This window comes from Aulonocara stuartgranti (assembly GCF_965226115.1).
Source record: "Aulonocara stuartgranti genome assembly, chromosome: 14".
Classification (NCBI taxonomy): Eukaryota; Metazoa; Chordata; class Actinopteri; order Cichliformes; family Cichlidae; genus Aulonocara; species Aulonocara stuartgranti.
Window position 1 is genome coordinate 39147481 of NC_138950.1, and position 18167 is coordinate 39165647.

The following is an 18167-nucleotide window of genomic DNA, read 5'->3' on the forward strand; positions in this document are numbered from 1 at the left end:
AAACCGTGTAATGTTTGCAAAAATGGTTAAAATGTCTTCATATTCATATCTACAAACTTTATCACTGACTCGTTGAGGCTGCAGTGAAAGTCCGTTTGGCTGTACTGTGCTTTTAAATCTACTGTAGTTCCGCCCTATTTCGCAAGAGCCAATCAGCAGCTCTGAAACATAACCCTGTTAAAATTCTAGACTAATCACAACTGTTTTTTCAATACCAGCCGAGCTCCTGGCTTTGTAGCAGGCTGGCTGGCGTTTCTTGCCTCCTGTCTACCATCAGTCTAAGAACCGCGCTCCACATATCATGTATACCCACAGAAAATACTCGTAAACCGGCTCCAGGAGACGGCAAGACTGCCTGGACACCGACACCGGATTCGGTGGAGGTTTTGTGATCGACTAACCCGAGCCGCTTGTGCCGTGTCCGCAGCATTAGGTAGGTGTTTTTGGTGGTGTTACGGTGTTGTAATGTCCCTCTACCTCTTCTCTCCTTCCCATTAGCTCGCGAGCTGCGACAGTTAAAGTCATATTTGTATTGGTTTATTTATTTTGCTGGTGTGGGTTTGAATAGGCGTGAACGTTTTGTCGCCGTCACAAACGTTAACATTCGCCTTCTTAAACTGAGGTTACATAATTGCTGGTGTACGGCGTGTTAGCTATCAAGGCTGGAAAAATGACCGCGACTGATACGAGTACGGGCAGATTAAGCCCTTGTCAAATACATAGGTGTAGCCAAGCTTACGTGCTGACAGATAACTCCGCCGCGTGCCGCCCTCGAGGGAAAGTCGCGCCGAACTGTATTAAAAACGAGCCTTCGTGATCATCGCAGTCAGGTTACACATGTCGAAGACATTACATGAATTTTAAGACCCGCCAGCCTGGGTCAGCACTGCTCTAAGCACGTACTCGGTGCTATACAATATTTCCCTTTTATGCTCGTTAAAGTTCACGGTTGATACACATCAGTGGTTCAGATAAGCTCTACGGATTACCTAGAAGAACCAAACATTAAAGGAACCGTACGGTGACTTGAACCGTGTCCCTTTGCCAGGTGAAGAGTCATTTAATTGCAGGGTTTTAATAGAGCTTGGTTTTTGAGGCTATGTGTAACATTAATGGATAATTAATGAGGTTACGTGTGTAAGTGTTTCGACCTGAGAGTGCAGCCAATGTTGGAAAAAGATGTTCCACCCCGAGCTAATAGGGTCAGGCTTAAAAGTGTATTAAGATGTGGTTTTAATGGCTATTTCTTTATCCTGCTGTGGACCAGAGACACGTGATCTCCATTAAGTGCACTGATTGGATCATCGCACTTTACTTTTCCGTTATTTTGAGAAAGTAGTGTTGCTGTTTTCCACTGCTCTGTCCCATATTAGAAGTTCATATTCAAATGCACTGCTTACTGCAAATGTAAGCCTAGCAGTAATATAGGACATACCAGGCCAGCGCTTCAGTGAAATATCCCCTGGACCTAAAGTTCATAGATACACTTGTAGTCTGAAGGCTTACAAATGTTAATAATAATACTTTGTAGCAGCTCTGGAAGGCTGAAAGGGAAAAAACAGGGAGGGGGGCATAGTATTTCATTGTGCTGCTAGCCAGGAACACATCTGCTGTGTGCAGGTGGTCTGGGAAGAGCAGCTAAAGACTGAAGTCCAGTTGAAGAGTATTTTATCAGTGCTGGCCGCACTCAGTGAGTTGGCCTCCACAGCTGCAGAGCTGGATCAGTCGGACTCCAGCTCAATTATTCTCTCATTTCCGTGTCTGAAAAGGACACCCACCTCTGCATCACAATTATTACATCCAGTCAAGCAGCTGTGTTGCTGCTGGGCTTAGTCAGGATTTCAACTGCAGAGCACCATAATTCCTTACAGTCCGTAGTGCTCACTCTCAAAAACTCAATCTTGTCGAGGGCCCATATTTATCCAAGGTGTTGTAATGGTAACACCAGTAGTGAGACCTGTCACTAGATGTCCCGCATCGATCCTCTTCACTGTGAAACGAGTGATGCAGCACAGTTTGTGATGGACTCTGGTCATGGACAGGCTAACACCTTTGTAGCTGTCAGCAGCTTTAAAAGTTGTGAACTCTTCCTAGCTTTTCTTAACCTTGAGTCATTTGTGTTTTAAAATAAGTGTCAATGAAAAAACATTGGTGGAAAACAGATAACGTATCTATTGAAGAGAAGTCTCCAGCTCTGAAGCAGCAAGTTTGGTGAGCACCCACGCACTGCTCAGGTTTCCTTGGTGACATGGAAAAACAATGGGCCTTTTCACTGTGGGTTTTATAGTTCACATGTAGTGCAAGCATGCACAGGCTTCCCACAGTTTGGGATGTCTGATTTTAATTTGCATACAAATGACAAATGTGTTCATCTAATAATGAATAGAAAATTAGATGTTTTGTGTGACTCCAAGCTAAAAATCCTGGGCATTAGTTTTAAAATAAAGCCTGAAAGATTCTGTTAGTGATGCCTGAATTATTATTTAGCTGGAAATCATCACTGGAAACCACTCTTAATACCACACCTGTAACCTTCCACGGCAGTCAGGTTTGACCTGATTTCTTTGGAGGTGTATGGCAGGTTACATGGAAGATGATGGTGTAGGGTTAAAGGGATTTCCAGTTACAACGTAGATTTCCTGCTGAAGCATAAGCCTGCAGTCTGAGAGTAAACTGCTGTATTGGGATGATATGGTACTATGAGGTCTTAAAGATTAGATGGGGCCTGATTATTTAAGACTTTATATCTGAGGAAGGATCTTAAATTAGAGCGTGGATTTAACAGGGTGCTAATGACGAGAAGCCAGTAAGGGAGAAACATGCTCTCTCCAGTCCCTGTCAGTACTCTCGCTGCAGCATTTCGGATCAACTGAATGCTTTTTACAAACCTGATAATAATCGATTACAGTAGTTCAGACTAGATGTAACAAGTTTTTCTGCATCACTCTGACGAAGGATGTTTCTAATTTTAGAGAGTGCACAAACGTAAAAAAGCAGACCCGCATTTTTGTTATGGTCAAAAACAACTCAGATTCTTGGGTGTTACTGGAGGTGAGTATGTGTCTGGCTAGACACCATGTTCAAGATTTTTTTTGTGCCAAGTACAATAACCTCAGTTTTATCTAAATTAAATTCAGTTTTATTTACATAGTGCCAAGTCACAAAAGTTGCCACGAGGCACTTTATATTGTAGGGTAAAGACTCTACAACTATACAGAAATCTTACAAGCAGGAAATCAGAGGCCATCCAGGGCTTGTCTTTAGGACATTCCTGCAGTGTAGCTAATTGGTGTGTGTTATCTGGCTTCATGGACAGATAGAGTTGAGTATCATCGAATGATACTGGCTAAGGAAGGCATGTATAATGTAAACAGAATTGTTCCTAGCACTGAAGCAGCATCTGCAGTATGCATCTAAAAAAAAATCTCTTTTAAATCCATTATAGTTTATTTTAAGTAGATTTTAAAATAGGTTGCTTTTCTGACTGCAGATAAAATTTCTCTTTGTCAGGAAGAACATCTGGTGTAAAAGTCTGCCAAGTATAAAGACACTTTCAAACAGTTAAGTTACATTTACATGAAATAGTTCAGCTTGACCAGCTTAATGACTCAAGCGCACACACAGATATTTGTACATATCTGTTTAAAGTTTAAACTGTATTTATTTACTAGAAACTCTTGTTTTTTTTCGTCGAGTTTTGCACTGAATGGGACAACATGCAATTCCGTTTTGCTTTTTGGCATCATGACAATAAAAGAATCTGAGATTCTGGAAATAATCAGCAGTGAAGAATTATCCAACTATCCAGAATATACCATGGTCCAAGAGGAATCAGAACTGAACCATCCTCCTTCTACCGATGGCCCTGGCAGCACGTCTGTGTGCTACTGCGTTCTAAATTGTATTCATGCTGGTGGCTGCCGACTCCATAATTTCATTTACGTGTACCGTACAATGACAGTAAAGGGCTATTCTGTTCTATTCTCACAAGGTCAGGTCAGTGGCAGATTTACCCCTCAGCTGCTCTTTCTTGTCATTCTTCGTACTGCTGCATGATGTTAGAGAGTGGAGTTGTTTCTCCACTGAGGTGAAGCTCAGTTACCTGAGGACTGCATTACTTTTGCAGAGAGCATTGAAAGCAGTGTTCTAAACCTGACAGAGCCGTTACTTTCTTCACTAAAGTGAGATTGTTGCGGTGTGAAGTGTGAATGCTTCCTGTGTGAATTGCATGTAGGACACAGAATTATAATAGAGGAAACTGGATGGTTTTGCTGACGTACTGTGGTGACATAAAATGCATCTTCACACTTCTAAGCCAAAAACATGTATGTTTAAGTCAGCTTCATTGGGATTTACCATCTCTGTTGGTCTGCAATTAAACAATAAATGAGAGGCAATCCAGCAGTGTCAGTTACATTAATAAGGCTCAATGTTGTATTCGTGGTAAAGCACAGACGGAACAGCTGAGCTGTTTCAGGCTTGATACATATATGCACTTACAGCAGGTGATGGGAGATGCACAGACATGTCAGTTACTTTCAGCTGGACGGCCTGTAGCAGCAAACAGAACCAACCAATCAATTCACAGTTAATTTTGTTTATATTCAACTTCCCATAATTGTTAAGTGTAACTGGATGGGTGTACATCGAGCAGATGAGATGGAAAGGTAAGAAATGCTGCTGCAGTGAAATCAGTGGTGTGAGAAAGGACGAACACAGCACAGTAGGAGTCGCACAGTGCTCCCTCGCTATAACGCGGTTCACCTTTCCCGGCGTCGCTGTTTCGTGCATGCTATTTTTTTTTAATTTTTTTTTTTCACAGCGCATTGTGTTCTGCGTCCTGATTGGCTGTAGGCCATTGCCAATCAATCTCCTGCCGTGTCTCCTGTCCAGTACAGAGTGTGTTCAGCTTGTCAAATTTACACAAATCTCCGATCCTAGCAGTGTGACTCTGAAGTGCTGTACTGTATGTTTGTAAGTAAGTAACAAACACAACAATGCCGATGAAAGATTTTGCACCGTCAAAGGCTCCTGCAGTAGCTCCCAAAAGGCAGAGGACGATGCTAACCATCACACAAAAAGCTTCTGGACCAAAGGAAGGTAGAAGTTACCGTATTTTCCAGATTATAAGGCACATTAAACGAAAACATTCAAATAAGTCAAACTTTACTCATTTATTCTTCTTGCTTCCTGTACTTCCGTACCATTGATTCATTATTGATTCATTAATGTTGAATTCTCTGGCAGCTGCTCTATTCCCATGTTCTGGAGCTGAAAACAGGGTTTGATCTTTGGTTTCATTCTATGATACTGAACTTATTTTTCTACGAAGGTTTGAACTTTGAGAGTTTAACAAGAGAGAAAAGTGTGAAAATGTTCATACCTGTCTGAGAAAAGAGTATAAAGTGTGTAGTGAGGAGTTTCTTAAAACATCTATAATAGTTGTAAAAAAAATAAATAAATAAAGTTGGCTACTTCGCGCCTTTCACCTGTCGCGGTTTGTTTTTAGAATGTAACTCCCGCGATAAACGAGGGACGACTGTATTTAAAAAGTGCTATATGTCAGTTAACAAGCTGGATCAGCCATTCAACTTGGTTGATCATCAAGGCCCCACAAAGCCTTTCTGTGACATTACCCTCACACAGCATTGATTGGGAGTCCTCTGTCAAAGTTTCTGTTTGGTTCTAAAAAGCTGATGATTTTGTGATACTCTGCTCTGAGCTGCTTGGGTGTTATTTCCACGGTTTGCCTTTTTGACGTTTGTCAGAAGCAGACATGGGGTGTGGTTTTGGTGCACGCCGATCTATTGGCTAAGAACAAAAGACCTACTGCTCTCCCTTCCTCAGTGGAACTTGAGCTTAGTGGAGCTCAAGGGTTGTAAATATAAGAGGAGAGGAAGACTGTTTACCCTCATTCCTAGTTTCTTTGTTGTGAAATGGCTGCAGGTAATACAGAGGTTAGCACGGTCTTATTTGGTTTTTGGCAAACTCCACCATGACTTTCCTGTCTCGGGGTGAACGGAAACCCATCACTGGTCCCTGTCATGTGGTTAAGCTAGAGATTCATTGGGTTTGTACAGAACATCTGATTTATTACAGAGGTTGTGGGCAGGTTAAAAGCTGTGGTCCTGGTGATTGAGCATGCGGTTGTGTGGAAGTTTGGGAATGCACCAGATCACGGATCAGAAATGAAAGGATGAATCATTATCAGTAAGAGCCTGATGACCAAACTCACTACTGTTGTTTCTCTTCAACAGTGTAAACACGGGTAGGTTAAGTGACACCGTGTCCTTGTTGGACTCTGTAAACAAGGACACAGTATTGTCTGTTAGCATGCAGAGCTACAGAACCTCAAGGATATTTGGCACGTAGACTGGAGCAACTAGGGATCGAACCACCAACCTCCTGAGTAGCATATGACCCGCTCTGCATCCTGAACTACAGCCGCTCCATACATGCTTGCAAGCTTGTATTAGTAGATGTGGTGCAGCCCAGCTAGCTTCTATTTGTGCTGTGCTCCCATAGAAGGTAGCAGAGGCAGCACGTTGAATGTGTGTGGCTTTGAGAGTGTTTGACAGATTGTTAACATCAGTTCATTTTTCCCGTTTCTCTGCCAGGGAGAGTGAGAGAGAAGGAGCATTTAATGGGAGAAAAACAAAGTTTCACAAGGCTGCTTTTCTTATCGTTTAACATCAGACTTGACAGACATATGAAAGGATCTTTCGCCTCCAACTTACTTTTTCTCACCGTTATCACAGACCTCTCCCATCAGGACTTCATGAGGTGCAGATGCCATCATTATTAAGTGTTTCATGTGGTTTGGTTTCACTGTTGCTCCACTGAGAGAAGCCTTAGCCTCAGCTGCTCGCCCTAACAAATCAATGGGAAAAATATCCTGCCAGCCGGATTACATATCAGCAACAGGAGAGAAGAGCCTCAATTAATTTAGTGCAAACACATCTGAGCCCGGTGTGAGGTGTAACAGGACTCTGCTCTGAATATCAACTGCAGTTTGTTATCAGCAATGCCACTGTAAATCTTCGTTGTTTATTAGCCTTCCCCAGTAATGACAGGTTAGGCAGTCCCACTACACAGAAATACACAAAATGAGAATCTGCGACTTCTAAAAGAATTTAATTATTTGATAGTGCTTTGAATTGCTGTAAAAGAGCAGAGACTTTATCAGAATCATGTTCCTTATTAGGTATTTATCAGTACTAAAGTGTCTTATCAGGTTTGGTTATTGCAGCGACCTGTTTCTAGATAACATATACATTTGGGAGTTTTGACCATTCCACAAAGACAGTTGCTTTCTGTTTCATGTAAACTATCTTTTTTGAATTGGAGCTAATTGTGTAAACGGCATTACATTTCAAAGGACACCTATCCTTAGATTTCATCTTCAGAATCAGAGTAATGGCTTCATGCACGAACAGTTTGAGAAAACCCAAATAATACTTTCTGCTGGCAGCGTCTCTAAATCATCACAAAGTTCTCGCTTTGTCTTTGGGAGACTGCAGATGTACAAGATGTGTGATAGTGTGTCTTTAAGCTAAACAGAGTGGTATTCATGAAGCACTTTTTTTGTTTGTTTGTTTGTTTTTTGTTGGCTTATCGGAGCGGTTTATGAATCTGGGCGGTGTCTTTATGTCATGTGGAGATGCACATGAACGCCAGGTAACAGAATTGTTCCAAAACACTGGGACATGCAGGGAAAGGTAGGTGTTGTTCCCAGCTTCTAGGGTTACCAAATCACAAATTAGCATATTTTCTGCACTATAAGGTGCACTTAAAATCCTTTAATTTTCTCAAAAATCATCAGTGCACCTTTTGTATGAATTCTGGTTGTGCTTACTGACCTCGAACTAGGGCTGGGCGATATGACCCAAAATTCATATCTCGATATTTTTTAGCTGGATGGCGATATAAGATATATATCTCGATTTTTTTCTTTTTCTTTTTCTTTTAAAGCCATAAGTTAAGAACAAAAAGAGAGTTCTTAGTCACACTGTGTCCCAGATGTCACACGGGCACTTTTATTTACATACAGCGTAGATGTACATGAAGAAATTACTCAAAAATAAATTATCAGCATATATTAAATAATCATGGTCCATAAATAAAAGAAAACAATGTTGTTTTTGTGCATAACAAAAAGCTCACAATTGTGCAGTCAAAATGTAAACTAATAGACGCTGAGCATAATAACAAAGAGACTTCACAGCTGCACCACGTCTCTGAACAGGTGCCATTTGTGGTCCTTATACACACACAGTACGTATCACTCCGCGAGGCTCCTCCCCGGTAGCCGTAATCCTCCGACAATCCATCAAGCGGTGCAGCTCCGTAGCTTAGCAAAGTCATATTAAAACATTTGACAGATTGCCGAGCGCTGTGTACCACATAAAATCGGTTCGCGGTCAGTAAGCACAACCAGAATTCATACATAAGGCGCGCTGTCGATTTTTGAGAAAATGAAAGGATTTTAGGCCGTGCAGCCCCTCCTGGCTGCATGTCGTTAGCGCGGTTAGCTCGTTAGCACGGTTAGCTCGCTAACACGTTGACGCCGTCCAGCCCCACGCACGGTAACTCGCTAACGGAGATTTTCCGCTTTCATCTTGTTATTGCCTGCAGGTGAAGTTATGGGGGAGGCGGAGTTGTGTTCAGTGAAGGAGAGGCCAGGCCGAGTAACGTTACGTAGAGACAAAAGTGGACGAAAGAGAGGCAAACCTGCGGCTCCACAAGTATAATTATAACGTAACATAGACTATATCGATATGAACGATATTGTCACATCTTATATCTCGTATGAAAATATATCGATATTTTTAAAAAACTCGATATATCGCCCAGCCCTACCTCGAACCAATTTTGTGCTACACGGCGCTCAAAACATGTCAAAAAATGTTCTTGTGCGACTTTGCTAAGCTACGCCGCCGCACTGCTTGATGGATTGTCAGAGCATTACGGCTACTGTAGTCAGGAGCCTCGCGGACTAATCTGGGTCCTAAACTCCGTCAGCTTCAGGTCCCAAAGTCAAATGAACACTGCAGCATCACTGAGAGTTAAAATCTGTCTAAAGTCTTTCATCTTTAATAAAATGATCAGCATTGCTGCTTTACCAGGTGTAACAATTAAGTTTAACATCCAGGCATCCATGAAAACAGAATTTATTAAATTTAACGGAGATGAAGTTAGCAGGAAGTTAGCTCGCTAGTTTCCTGCTAAGCATGATATAGCATGTTCTGACTGAGAGATTTCTGAAAATATTAAAATGTACGGCTCTGCTATCACTTCCAACATAGATGAAGACAGAAAACTAAACAGAAGTGATATGTTGTTGTTTCTGGATAATGACAATGACCATAAATCATCACATAGTAGAAGTCAGGTGTACAGTTTTGGTTCATTAAATAATTCAGAACTCACTCAGTGTAGCCGTTTTATTAGCGGTACCGTGAGGACTCATTTGTTGTTTTTCTCACCTTCCACGTCTTTAACGCTTCTCCATTTCTCACCCTTACTTCCTTTCAGCTCTTGTGAAACTTTTCTGGTCTGATTGTTATCAGTTGTTTAAACCAACTTTCAGCTGCTTCTCTCTCTGTGCCGCTCTGTCAATTTAAAGTGTCAATTTAAATTTATGTAACCTCAAATGAATTAATGCGATGATTTAGAGTTTTTTGTAAGGAGAAATCTCAGTACAACCTACACAGATTGGTAATGTTGAAATGCCAGTGACGATCAGTAGGAGAAATTTACCTTTAAGTGCAGTTGCAGCAGTCTTCAAAGGTGTTGGCCACCTACGATGCTTTGTGACTTCCCCCTGACCTTTAACACTGAATCACTGAGCACACAGATGTGAGATTGTGTGGGTGCGGTAGTTATGAGTACCTGTCGGCAGAGTCACCTGCTTTAGAATATATGAACCTAATGTATGTTGTTTTCATAGCTGAGCTTATTTATCACCTTTTTCCACGTCCACCTGCTCGGTTTGACTCGTACCCTAACTTGATAGTAGATTTTTTTTGAATTTAAGTAATTTTGTAACAATTATTAAATAGATTCCAGATGACTTGCACACGATGGTGAAGTGGTCCTTTACAAGCTCATTGATATATAATTTTTAATTTTGTATTTATTTAGTTTTTTGGGTGTGTGTAAGCTACTGGGATTGGTCTGATATTTAAAAGATGTTGTTTATCAATGTCCTTTTTCTTTCTGTGTAAACCTCCAGTTTGCTCGCCTCAGAGAGTTGGCAGTTTGAAAATGATGCAATGTTAGTTGCATTGAGCTGGCGTAATGCTCTGAGGAAATGTTGACCACAAGCAGTCAGCTTTAGTCTGGGTTCAATCTTCTCCCCAAGTAAAGATTTCACATGTGAACGTAGTGGGATATCAAAAGAAAAGCTACAACCTCACCTTGTTTGAATGAGGATTTGTATCGGACAGTTATGCCACTATGAAACTGACTTCAGCCCTGGAGAGCAGTGGACTGGAAAATAGTTTGACTGCAGTGTAGGGCTGGGCCATATTATACCGTTCACGGTAATACCGGTATAATGTTAGGCAACGATAGGAAAATGAAATATCGCGATAGAATGGGAGTAAAACGCGCATGCGCAGTGCCTTTGTTTTCATACGCACATGGCCGATTGTTGAGTGAAACAGATGAACCAGAATTGGTTTGTAAAAATGGTGCAACTTCAGTGATGTGGAACTGGTTTGGTGTTTGTCCGTCAGATACACGACAAAGCACATTTTTTTGCAGAACATGCAAGCGGCCGTTGTTATTGTCGTATTTGTCGGACTAAGATGCTCTTAAATCTGGGAGTAATCTGGGTCCTAAACTCCGTATGCTTCAGGTCAAACAACACTGCAGCATCAAATCAAATCAAATCACTTTTATTGTCACATCACATGTGCAGGCACACTGGCACAGCACATGCGAGTGAAATTCTTGTGTGCGAGCCCCACAAGCAACAGAGATGTGCAAACACAACAACACAAACGAGCAAAATACAAGAATGGCCAACCTGAAACTAATAAATATATGTACAATATATAATAGTGTATGCATTTCTGGATGTGTATACTAAATATTTTCCTGTGTGTGTGTGTGTGTGTGTGTGTATACACATTTTTACAAATTAAATAGTAAAAAAATAAAATAATAATAATAATAATAATAATAATAATAATAATAATAATAATAATAATAATAAAATATATAAAATATACAGAGTTAAAAACTGTCTAAATTCTTTCATCTTTAATAAAACGATCAGCATTGCTGCTTTACCAGGTGTAACTATAAAGTTTAACTTCCAGGCATCCATGAAAACAAAAGTTATTACATTTAACGGAGTTAGAAGTTAGCAGGAAGCTAGCGGAAGTTAGCTCGCTCGTTTCGCTAGTTACCTAAGCATGATGTAGCATGTTCTGACGGAGAGATTTCTGAAAAAAATCAAACGTACAGCTCTGCTATCACTTCCAACATAAATGAAGACAGGAAACTAAACAGCAGTGACGTTTGTAGGGTTACTGAAGTTGGGCTAGCTGGTATATAATGATGTGCTACGTGATCGCTAGCGACACAGCTATGTTAGCATAACATAAACAGTGAAGCTGGAGGACGAACACTAACACTTTTCCACTTATAAAAGTGAACGTGAAGGTTCTTCATGGTTAGAGACAAATGCAATCGCATGGCAGGATACTGTAAACGGACCAAACTTCAGTCAGGAGAACAACTGAGATAATCCATCCACAATACGAGGTTAGTCATTGATATACTGCAACAACATGGGAATAGAGCAGCTGCCAGAGAATTCAACATTAATGAATCAATGGTACAGAAGTGGAGGAAGCAAGAAGAATGAGTTTAATAAAGTTTGATTTATCTGACTGCTTTGTTTCGCTTAATGTGCCTTATAATCCCGTGCACCTTATGGTCCGAAAAATGCGTACTGCACACTGCAGTTTAATGTTGCAAAGCACCTCTTTTTAACTTCAGTGGATATTATACATGGTTATGCTCAGGATATGTCAGCCCATTTCTACTGGAAATGCCTTTTGGTTAAACTTTCAGCGAGGAATTTGCATTTGCACTGTTACATTTTTATAAAGCTTTAATGTACATAAAAACCAGCTTCTTGTTTAAGTGAAAATAAATGGAAGGTTGTCTTTTTGCGCTAGTAATGTTGTGGAGTTGTATTTTGTCTCGCATCAATTATATCGTCGGTTATATCGTTATCGCAAATTTTCAAATATATATCGTGATAAATATTTTTGGCCATATCGCCCTGCTCTACTGCAGTGTCTCCAGTCTCGGATGAACTGCACCGTTAAGCTCATACAGGGATGCGTTTGCTCGGGTCGTTCGCATATCTGCTGTTGCAGCGTAACTTTGGCCCGACGCTCGTAACATAAGTGAGACTGGCTGGGTGGGCATCGTATACCCGGAGTTGGGGTTTTGACCATTGCACAAAATTGTCTCCGAGTCTGTACGCGTGCTGTGGGGAAAACCCTGTTCTAACGTTTGACTCTGTGGTTTATTTTGAGCTTTCTTTTACTTGACGTTCTTAAACTCATTTGCAACTTAAAACAGATCTGCAAGACAAACGAATTTAAGAGCAGCGCGTGAATAAAAGGTTTGACGACATTAAGCCCACAAAGCCCGGCAGAGCCGGTACCAGGACCGTGACCTCGGGTAAAGTGAAAGAAAACATGTTTCTAGTGTCCAAATCAGCAGCACTGTTCCTGTAATCAACATTTAAAGCTTTACTGGGAAACCGCAACCGCGGTCCTTCATCAAAGCACCAACAAACTTTGACATGAAGGAAAGCGAACTTTGTACCTGCTCCATCCACCACTGTTTGCTTTACATAGATAAAAATCTGCAGGAAGTCTCCAGAAGTTGTGTTAAAATATGCAGATTAACTGTTAACTTACCAGGGGTGGGTCTAAAGGGGGCATGGCATGCACTAAACCATATTTATTTTGAAGTTTTCATAATATTTTTCAGACTGAAAGGGAAATAATATCAAACATTGTTAATTAAATAGTGTTAAAAATCTAAAAATTAAACTGATGAGAGGGATTTTAGGTTAGGCGGTGAATTCTTGTTGATATTAATGAACGTCTGCTCCATCATAATGTCTTGTTTTCAGCAGCACAAACTTTGCATCAAAGCACAGGGAAAACTTCAGTATGCTGCTATGCTCACATGCTCCTTTATAGGCTTACAGGCAGAAACTCACTCATTGACCTGCACACTTAAACACACAGCCAAACGCGCACAATGACTCATAAAGCTTTCCAACAAGACAGAGTAAACATGCTTTTTTTTTTTTTTTTTTTTTTTTTTTTTAAGGCCTCAGTTTAGATTTCATATTTATTTTACAGTTAATTTTGAAGGGGGCGTATTTTTTTCTATTCTGAATATTTATCATTGCTCATTAATAAGACAAAAGTATTTATCAGATTAATCGATGGAATAATTGATAGATTAATCGATAGCTTCAGCACTAATTTCATAACCAAACCGCGTCCATGCTTCTCAGCTAACCCCACGTTTAGAAAAACGCTCCTCAATTTCCTTTGGCTGGTTCTTCTGTGTTGCCATGGTGACTATTTGAAACCGTCATGTAAAGCAATTAAAAAATATTGCAGTAAACGGTGTATTTTGCAACGGCACAAAATAAACGGGGAAACGAGAGACGTTTTAATACCGTCATCCACAACGTCATCACATCCCAGTCTGCAGTTGGCTTTGGGAGAAATGAAACCACTAATCAATTAGAGAAAGAAGATGATGATGATGTTGTGTCTGGTGTTCCAGACGATGATGCATCCAAATGGCACTGATGATGATGCAAATGTGGAGATGGCTGCATTGGGTTCTGCCTGTCCCGTGCTGGTGTCGCAGTCCCCGCTGTTCCACTGCTGTGGACTGATGCTGTCATAGGCAGCTAACCATCATGCTCATATGAGGTGGAATCTATGTAAACAGACTAAATAGTTAATACAGGTATGAGGCTAGGTGCTAAAGAGCATTGATCAAAAAATTTAATGGCAACCTGAATCTTCTTTGGCGTTAGACAAAACTGGAGCAGCCACAGGATGTTTCGGTGAACGTAATATGAATACATAGATAAAAATCTCTGATGCAGAGTTTTTGCTTCAGTTAAGGTTTTATTGCACTAGGAGACAAAGGCATTCAGTATTGTATCTCCTGGATGAGGTGTGTGTTCATCTGTATGTGCGCAGATGCACACAAAGATAGTGGTAGTTTATGGGTGAGTGTGTGTCTGTGTGCCTTTAAAAGAGCATGTGATGACGGCAATGAAGAGAGAGACCAGTCAGTATTCTCCGAGCGCAGATCTGAGGTTTGACCTGTGCTTTGTTGCAACATTTCGTTTCATGTTCTGATTGTGTAGATATTAATAATTAGTGTTAATAATAATTCAGTGCCCAGCCTAACAGCCTCTGGTCAGTGGCTTACTGGCACGTGTGCTTTTATTGGCCCACAAAAAAGAATGAGCTTTTTATATGCATGTTATTTGTTACTGCAGTTTAATATATTTTATATTCGTCTAAATCTACAAAATAATCTACTAAAGCCTTGAATTAAGACTCCATGCCCCCATTTAGATTCACCCTCTGCTTATCGCAGGTGACACTGGCATATAAAGTAAAATAGCTGCTGTCAGCCTTCAGCAAGCTGCCTGGTCGGACTAAGTTAGCAGTTCAGCTGTGTACGTATGCTTTCATTGGAACAGCTGTGCTATGGATTTACTGCTGTGTAAAACAAATGGCAGAAAGTTCACATGAGTTTGCACATGATGATTCATGAAGGACCTGCATGAGCTTTTTCCCAGGAGTAAAGGTTTTGATGGTGATTACAGTATAAGTGTGGGTGTTTTGGACGTTTCACATTCAATGCTAAACTATGATAGCATCATCTTCACTGCTGCTGTTGTGTTATCAGTGTCTTTGTGGAGAAAGCTGTGGGCCGCGTGAGTTTATGGTTGCCGTAGTTTTATTCACATGCATGCTCCTCAATCTGTTTCTGCTGTAACACTCAAGGTTACATGGATTAAACAAAACGTCAGTTAATTGATGAATCATTGCTGCTCTGCAATGCACCAACCGCACATGTGCACCTAGCAATGAACCTCAAGCAGACTTCAAAGAACCATAACAGGAATGACTACTCAGTGCTGTCTCTCCCTGTGTCAGCAGCAGAGTGTAGCTGAGGCCTAAGTGCTCAAAGCTCCTGTACAGGTTTGACGTTGATGTTTCCAGACAAAAGGTTCCCGAGGCCAAAAGTCCAGATACCTTGGATGCAAATGGCTTTAAAGACAGAAGATCATTTTATTTAGACAGTCTACTGGTATTGTTAACAAGACTGAATATGTGGTTTGAAAGTGAGGATTCACTTTGCCCCTGCCTGCTGTGGATTGCCTGAACCCTAACATCTTCCTCTTCCAGTACGGCCGACTGTGGCTGTTCTGCCAGCACAGAGAAAACGCTCCAGCAAATATGCTGTATTCAGCCTGCAGCTTTCACTTGTCAAAAACTGCCAGCCTGCCCACTGCAGTATGTATGAGCAGGATGTGTGTATTCACTGAATGCATGCACACATTGTCCTTTCTGCAGAATTAGCATGAGTGGCTGCCCATATCATAATTAGAGGTTGACAGATAAATGTCGCAGATGAAATATGTGCCGCCAGAAATTCAAAGCTGGGATGCAGCTTGGACACATTTGTTGTTGTGTATTCTTAGTCTGTTATTAGCAACTCGTTATTTCTTTCAACAAACTTTGACTTGCAACACTTTAAGGTCCACTAGAGTGTTGCAAAAAACAGGCAGAGCTCGTTTAGTTTGCTTCACCCTGCTGGTCGGCAGGACATCGACCCCAAATTTGTAAATACGATAACTCGAGAACGAGGCGAATCTGGACACAAATGATTCTTTTCAGTTCTGTCGTATCAGTGTTTCCTGTGGTGCGACCAGATCTCAATGTGTCTCTTCTCTCCACCATGCAGGGCTCATGGAGCTGGAGACCAGACACCTGCTGTGCACCAGGGAGCTCGATCCATGCCCGGTTCCCAGTAAACAAACATAAAGGGTGGGAACCTTACTGGCCCTCTACTTCCTTTACCCCCATACCCAAAAATCGCCCCTGTGGTTATCTTGTCCTCTCCCTTCTGTGGCCCCAGCATGATTGGCAAGCTGAAACAGAACTTGCTGGTGGCCTGTCTGGTCATCAGCTCGGTCACAGTTTTCTACTTAGGCCGCCATGCAATGGAGTGTCACCATCGCATCGAGGAGTACAGCCAGCCAGGAGGAATCCTGCCTTTGTCTGGGCTGGGAGGCAGCATGCGGACCACCTTACGGACAGGCCAGAACCTCAGCATGCCGTTCATTTACAGCAAAGACATGCCGCTCATTTTCATCGGTGGCGTACCCCGTAGCGGGACCACACTAATGCGAGCTATGCTGGACGCCCACCCCGAGGTCCGCTGTGGTGAGGAAACTCGCGTCATCCCACGCATCCTGGCCATGAAACAGATGTGGAGCCGCTCGGGTCGGGAGAAGATGCGCCTGGACGAGGCTGGCGTGACTGACGAGGTGCTGGACGCCGCCATGCAGGCCTTCCTGCTGGAAATAATCGTCAAGCACGGTGAGCCCGCCAACTTTCTGTGCAACAAGGACCCATTTGCACTGAAATCTCTTTCCTACCTGGCCAAAATATTTCCCCGTGCCAAGTTTGTGCTCATGATTAGAGACGGTCGGGCTTCGGTCCATTCCATGATCTCGCGAAAGGTGACCATTGCTGGGTTTGACTTGGGGAGCTACAGGGACTGCCTGACCAAGTGGAACCGGGCCATAGAGACGATGTACACTCAGTGCCTGGACGCTGAAGACAAATGCCTGCCTGTGCACTATGAACAATTGGTGCTGCATCCTGAAAAATGGATGAGGACACTGCTGAAGTTCCTTGATATTCCCTGGAATGATGCCGTTCTCCACCACGAGGAGCTCATAGGGAAAGCTGGAGGAGTGTCCCTCTCCAAGTAAGTAATGCTGATGGCATTCCTACAATTTTCCTTTCCCAGCCCTGTGTTCTGTGCTTTTACTTTGAAAGGAAACATCTGGTCTGGATAATGTCAATCTAACGTTGTTTTTCTTTTGTTGTTTTGTAAAAATTCTTAAACTATAGACTTTTGGGAGAAAAACTGTGAATGTTTCATGGCAAATGTGATCAGTTGTAGCTCAACTTTGGCTACAGTTACAGTAACTAAACTAAAATGTCGGAGTGACACATCATTGGCTGATGTGTCTTTGATCCCTTTTGTTTGTGTCTGCAGGCGACCGTTTTGTTAACATGCAGGGTAAGCTCTTTCATTACAGCACAGCTCTATACGACGCCTTTTCGGGAAAATCTCCTCTTCGTGCAGTTTGCTCAAACTCAAACGCCTCCTTTCTTCACTTGTGTGTCTGTTGTGTTAGGACTGAGTGCACTAATGAGTAAAATGGGTGTCTGTGTGTCTTATGCTGAAGACGCATTTTGGGGTAGCTGAGCTGCTTCCAGTGCTCTGTAGCTGTTACTAGCACAGCGCACGCTGAATCATCATCCATCTGTGTTATGTTATGATTCATTTCCAGCTCGCTGCTCTGAGGATCGTTGACGTTTTGGACATTTAACCCCGTTGGAATGTAGTTTATCAAAGCCGTTTCCCCTTTTATCCATGTATGTAGCTACAGTTTCTACACAACCTTCTTTCTACAGCTGCATTGCTGAAGCTCTGAAGCTAAATGTTTGGTGATGCAAGAAGCTGTAAATCGTGTCTGGCCCACAAGCTCCACTTGGTGAGCCAGGCTTGTCGTATATCACATTCCCACTGCAATAGAAATGCGCTTGGGAGCGCCCATGTCGACTTGGCTTTCAACTACTTAGCCTTGAGGGAGAGAATGTATGGATTGACTATTAACCTTAAGGTAAAAGGACTTGTTGGTGAGCAATGTGTGAAGTGAAACGTCATGTTCTCTATAATCTGAGTTCTTGATGGTGTTAAAAACAGGGCCTTGAAACGTATCCTCCCTGTTCCACTGTTATATTTCACTACAGATGAAACATCCTGCAGCTGCACACAGTGAG

General features: G+C 41.9%; 1 protein-coding gene across 2 annotated transcripts in view; it reads left to right on the forward strand.

Moving 5' to 3' along the window:
* Positions 1–200: 200 nt before the first annotated feature.
* Positions 201–18167, forward strand: part of tpst1 (tyrosylprotein sulfotransferase 1) — a 42494-nt gene continuing 24527 nt past the window's right edge. The window contains exons 1-2 of one of the 2 annotated variants that reach the window (XM_082504128.1): positions 201–433; positions 16051–17082. In XM_082504128.1, coding sequence (XP_082360254.1) covers positions 16226–17082 — 857 coding nt within the window. In that variant the 5' untranslated portion in view covers positions 201–433; positions 16051–16225. The remainder of the gene's footprint in view (positions 434–16050; positions 17083–18167) is intronic. The other variant, XM_082504129.1, reaches the window with a different exon arrangement.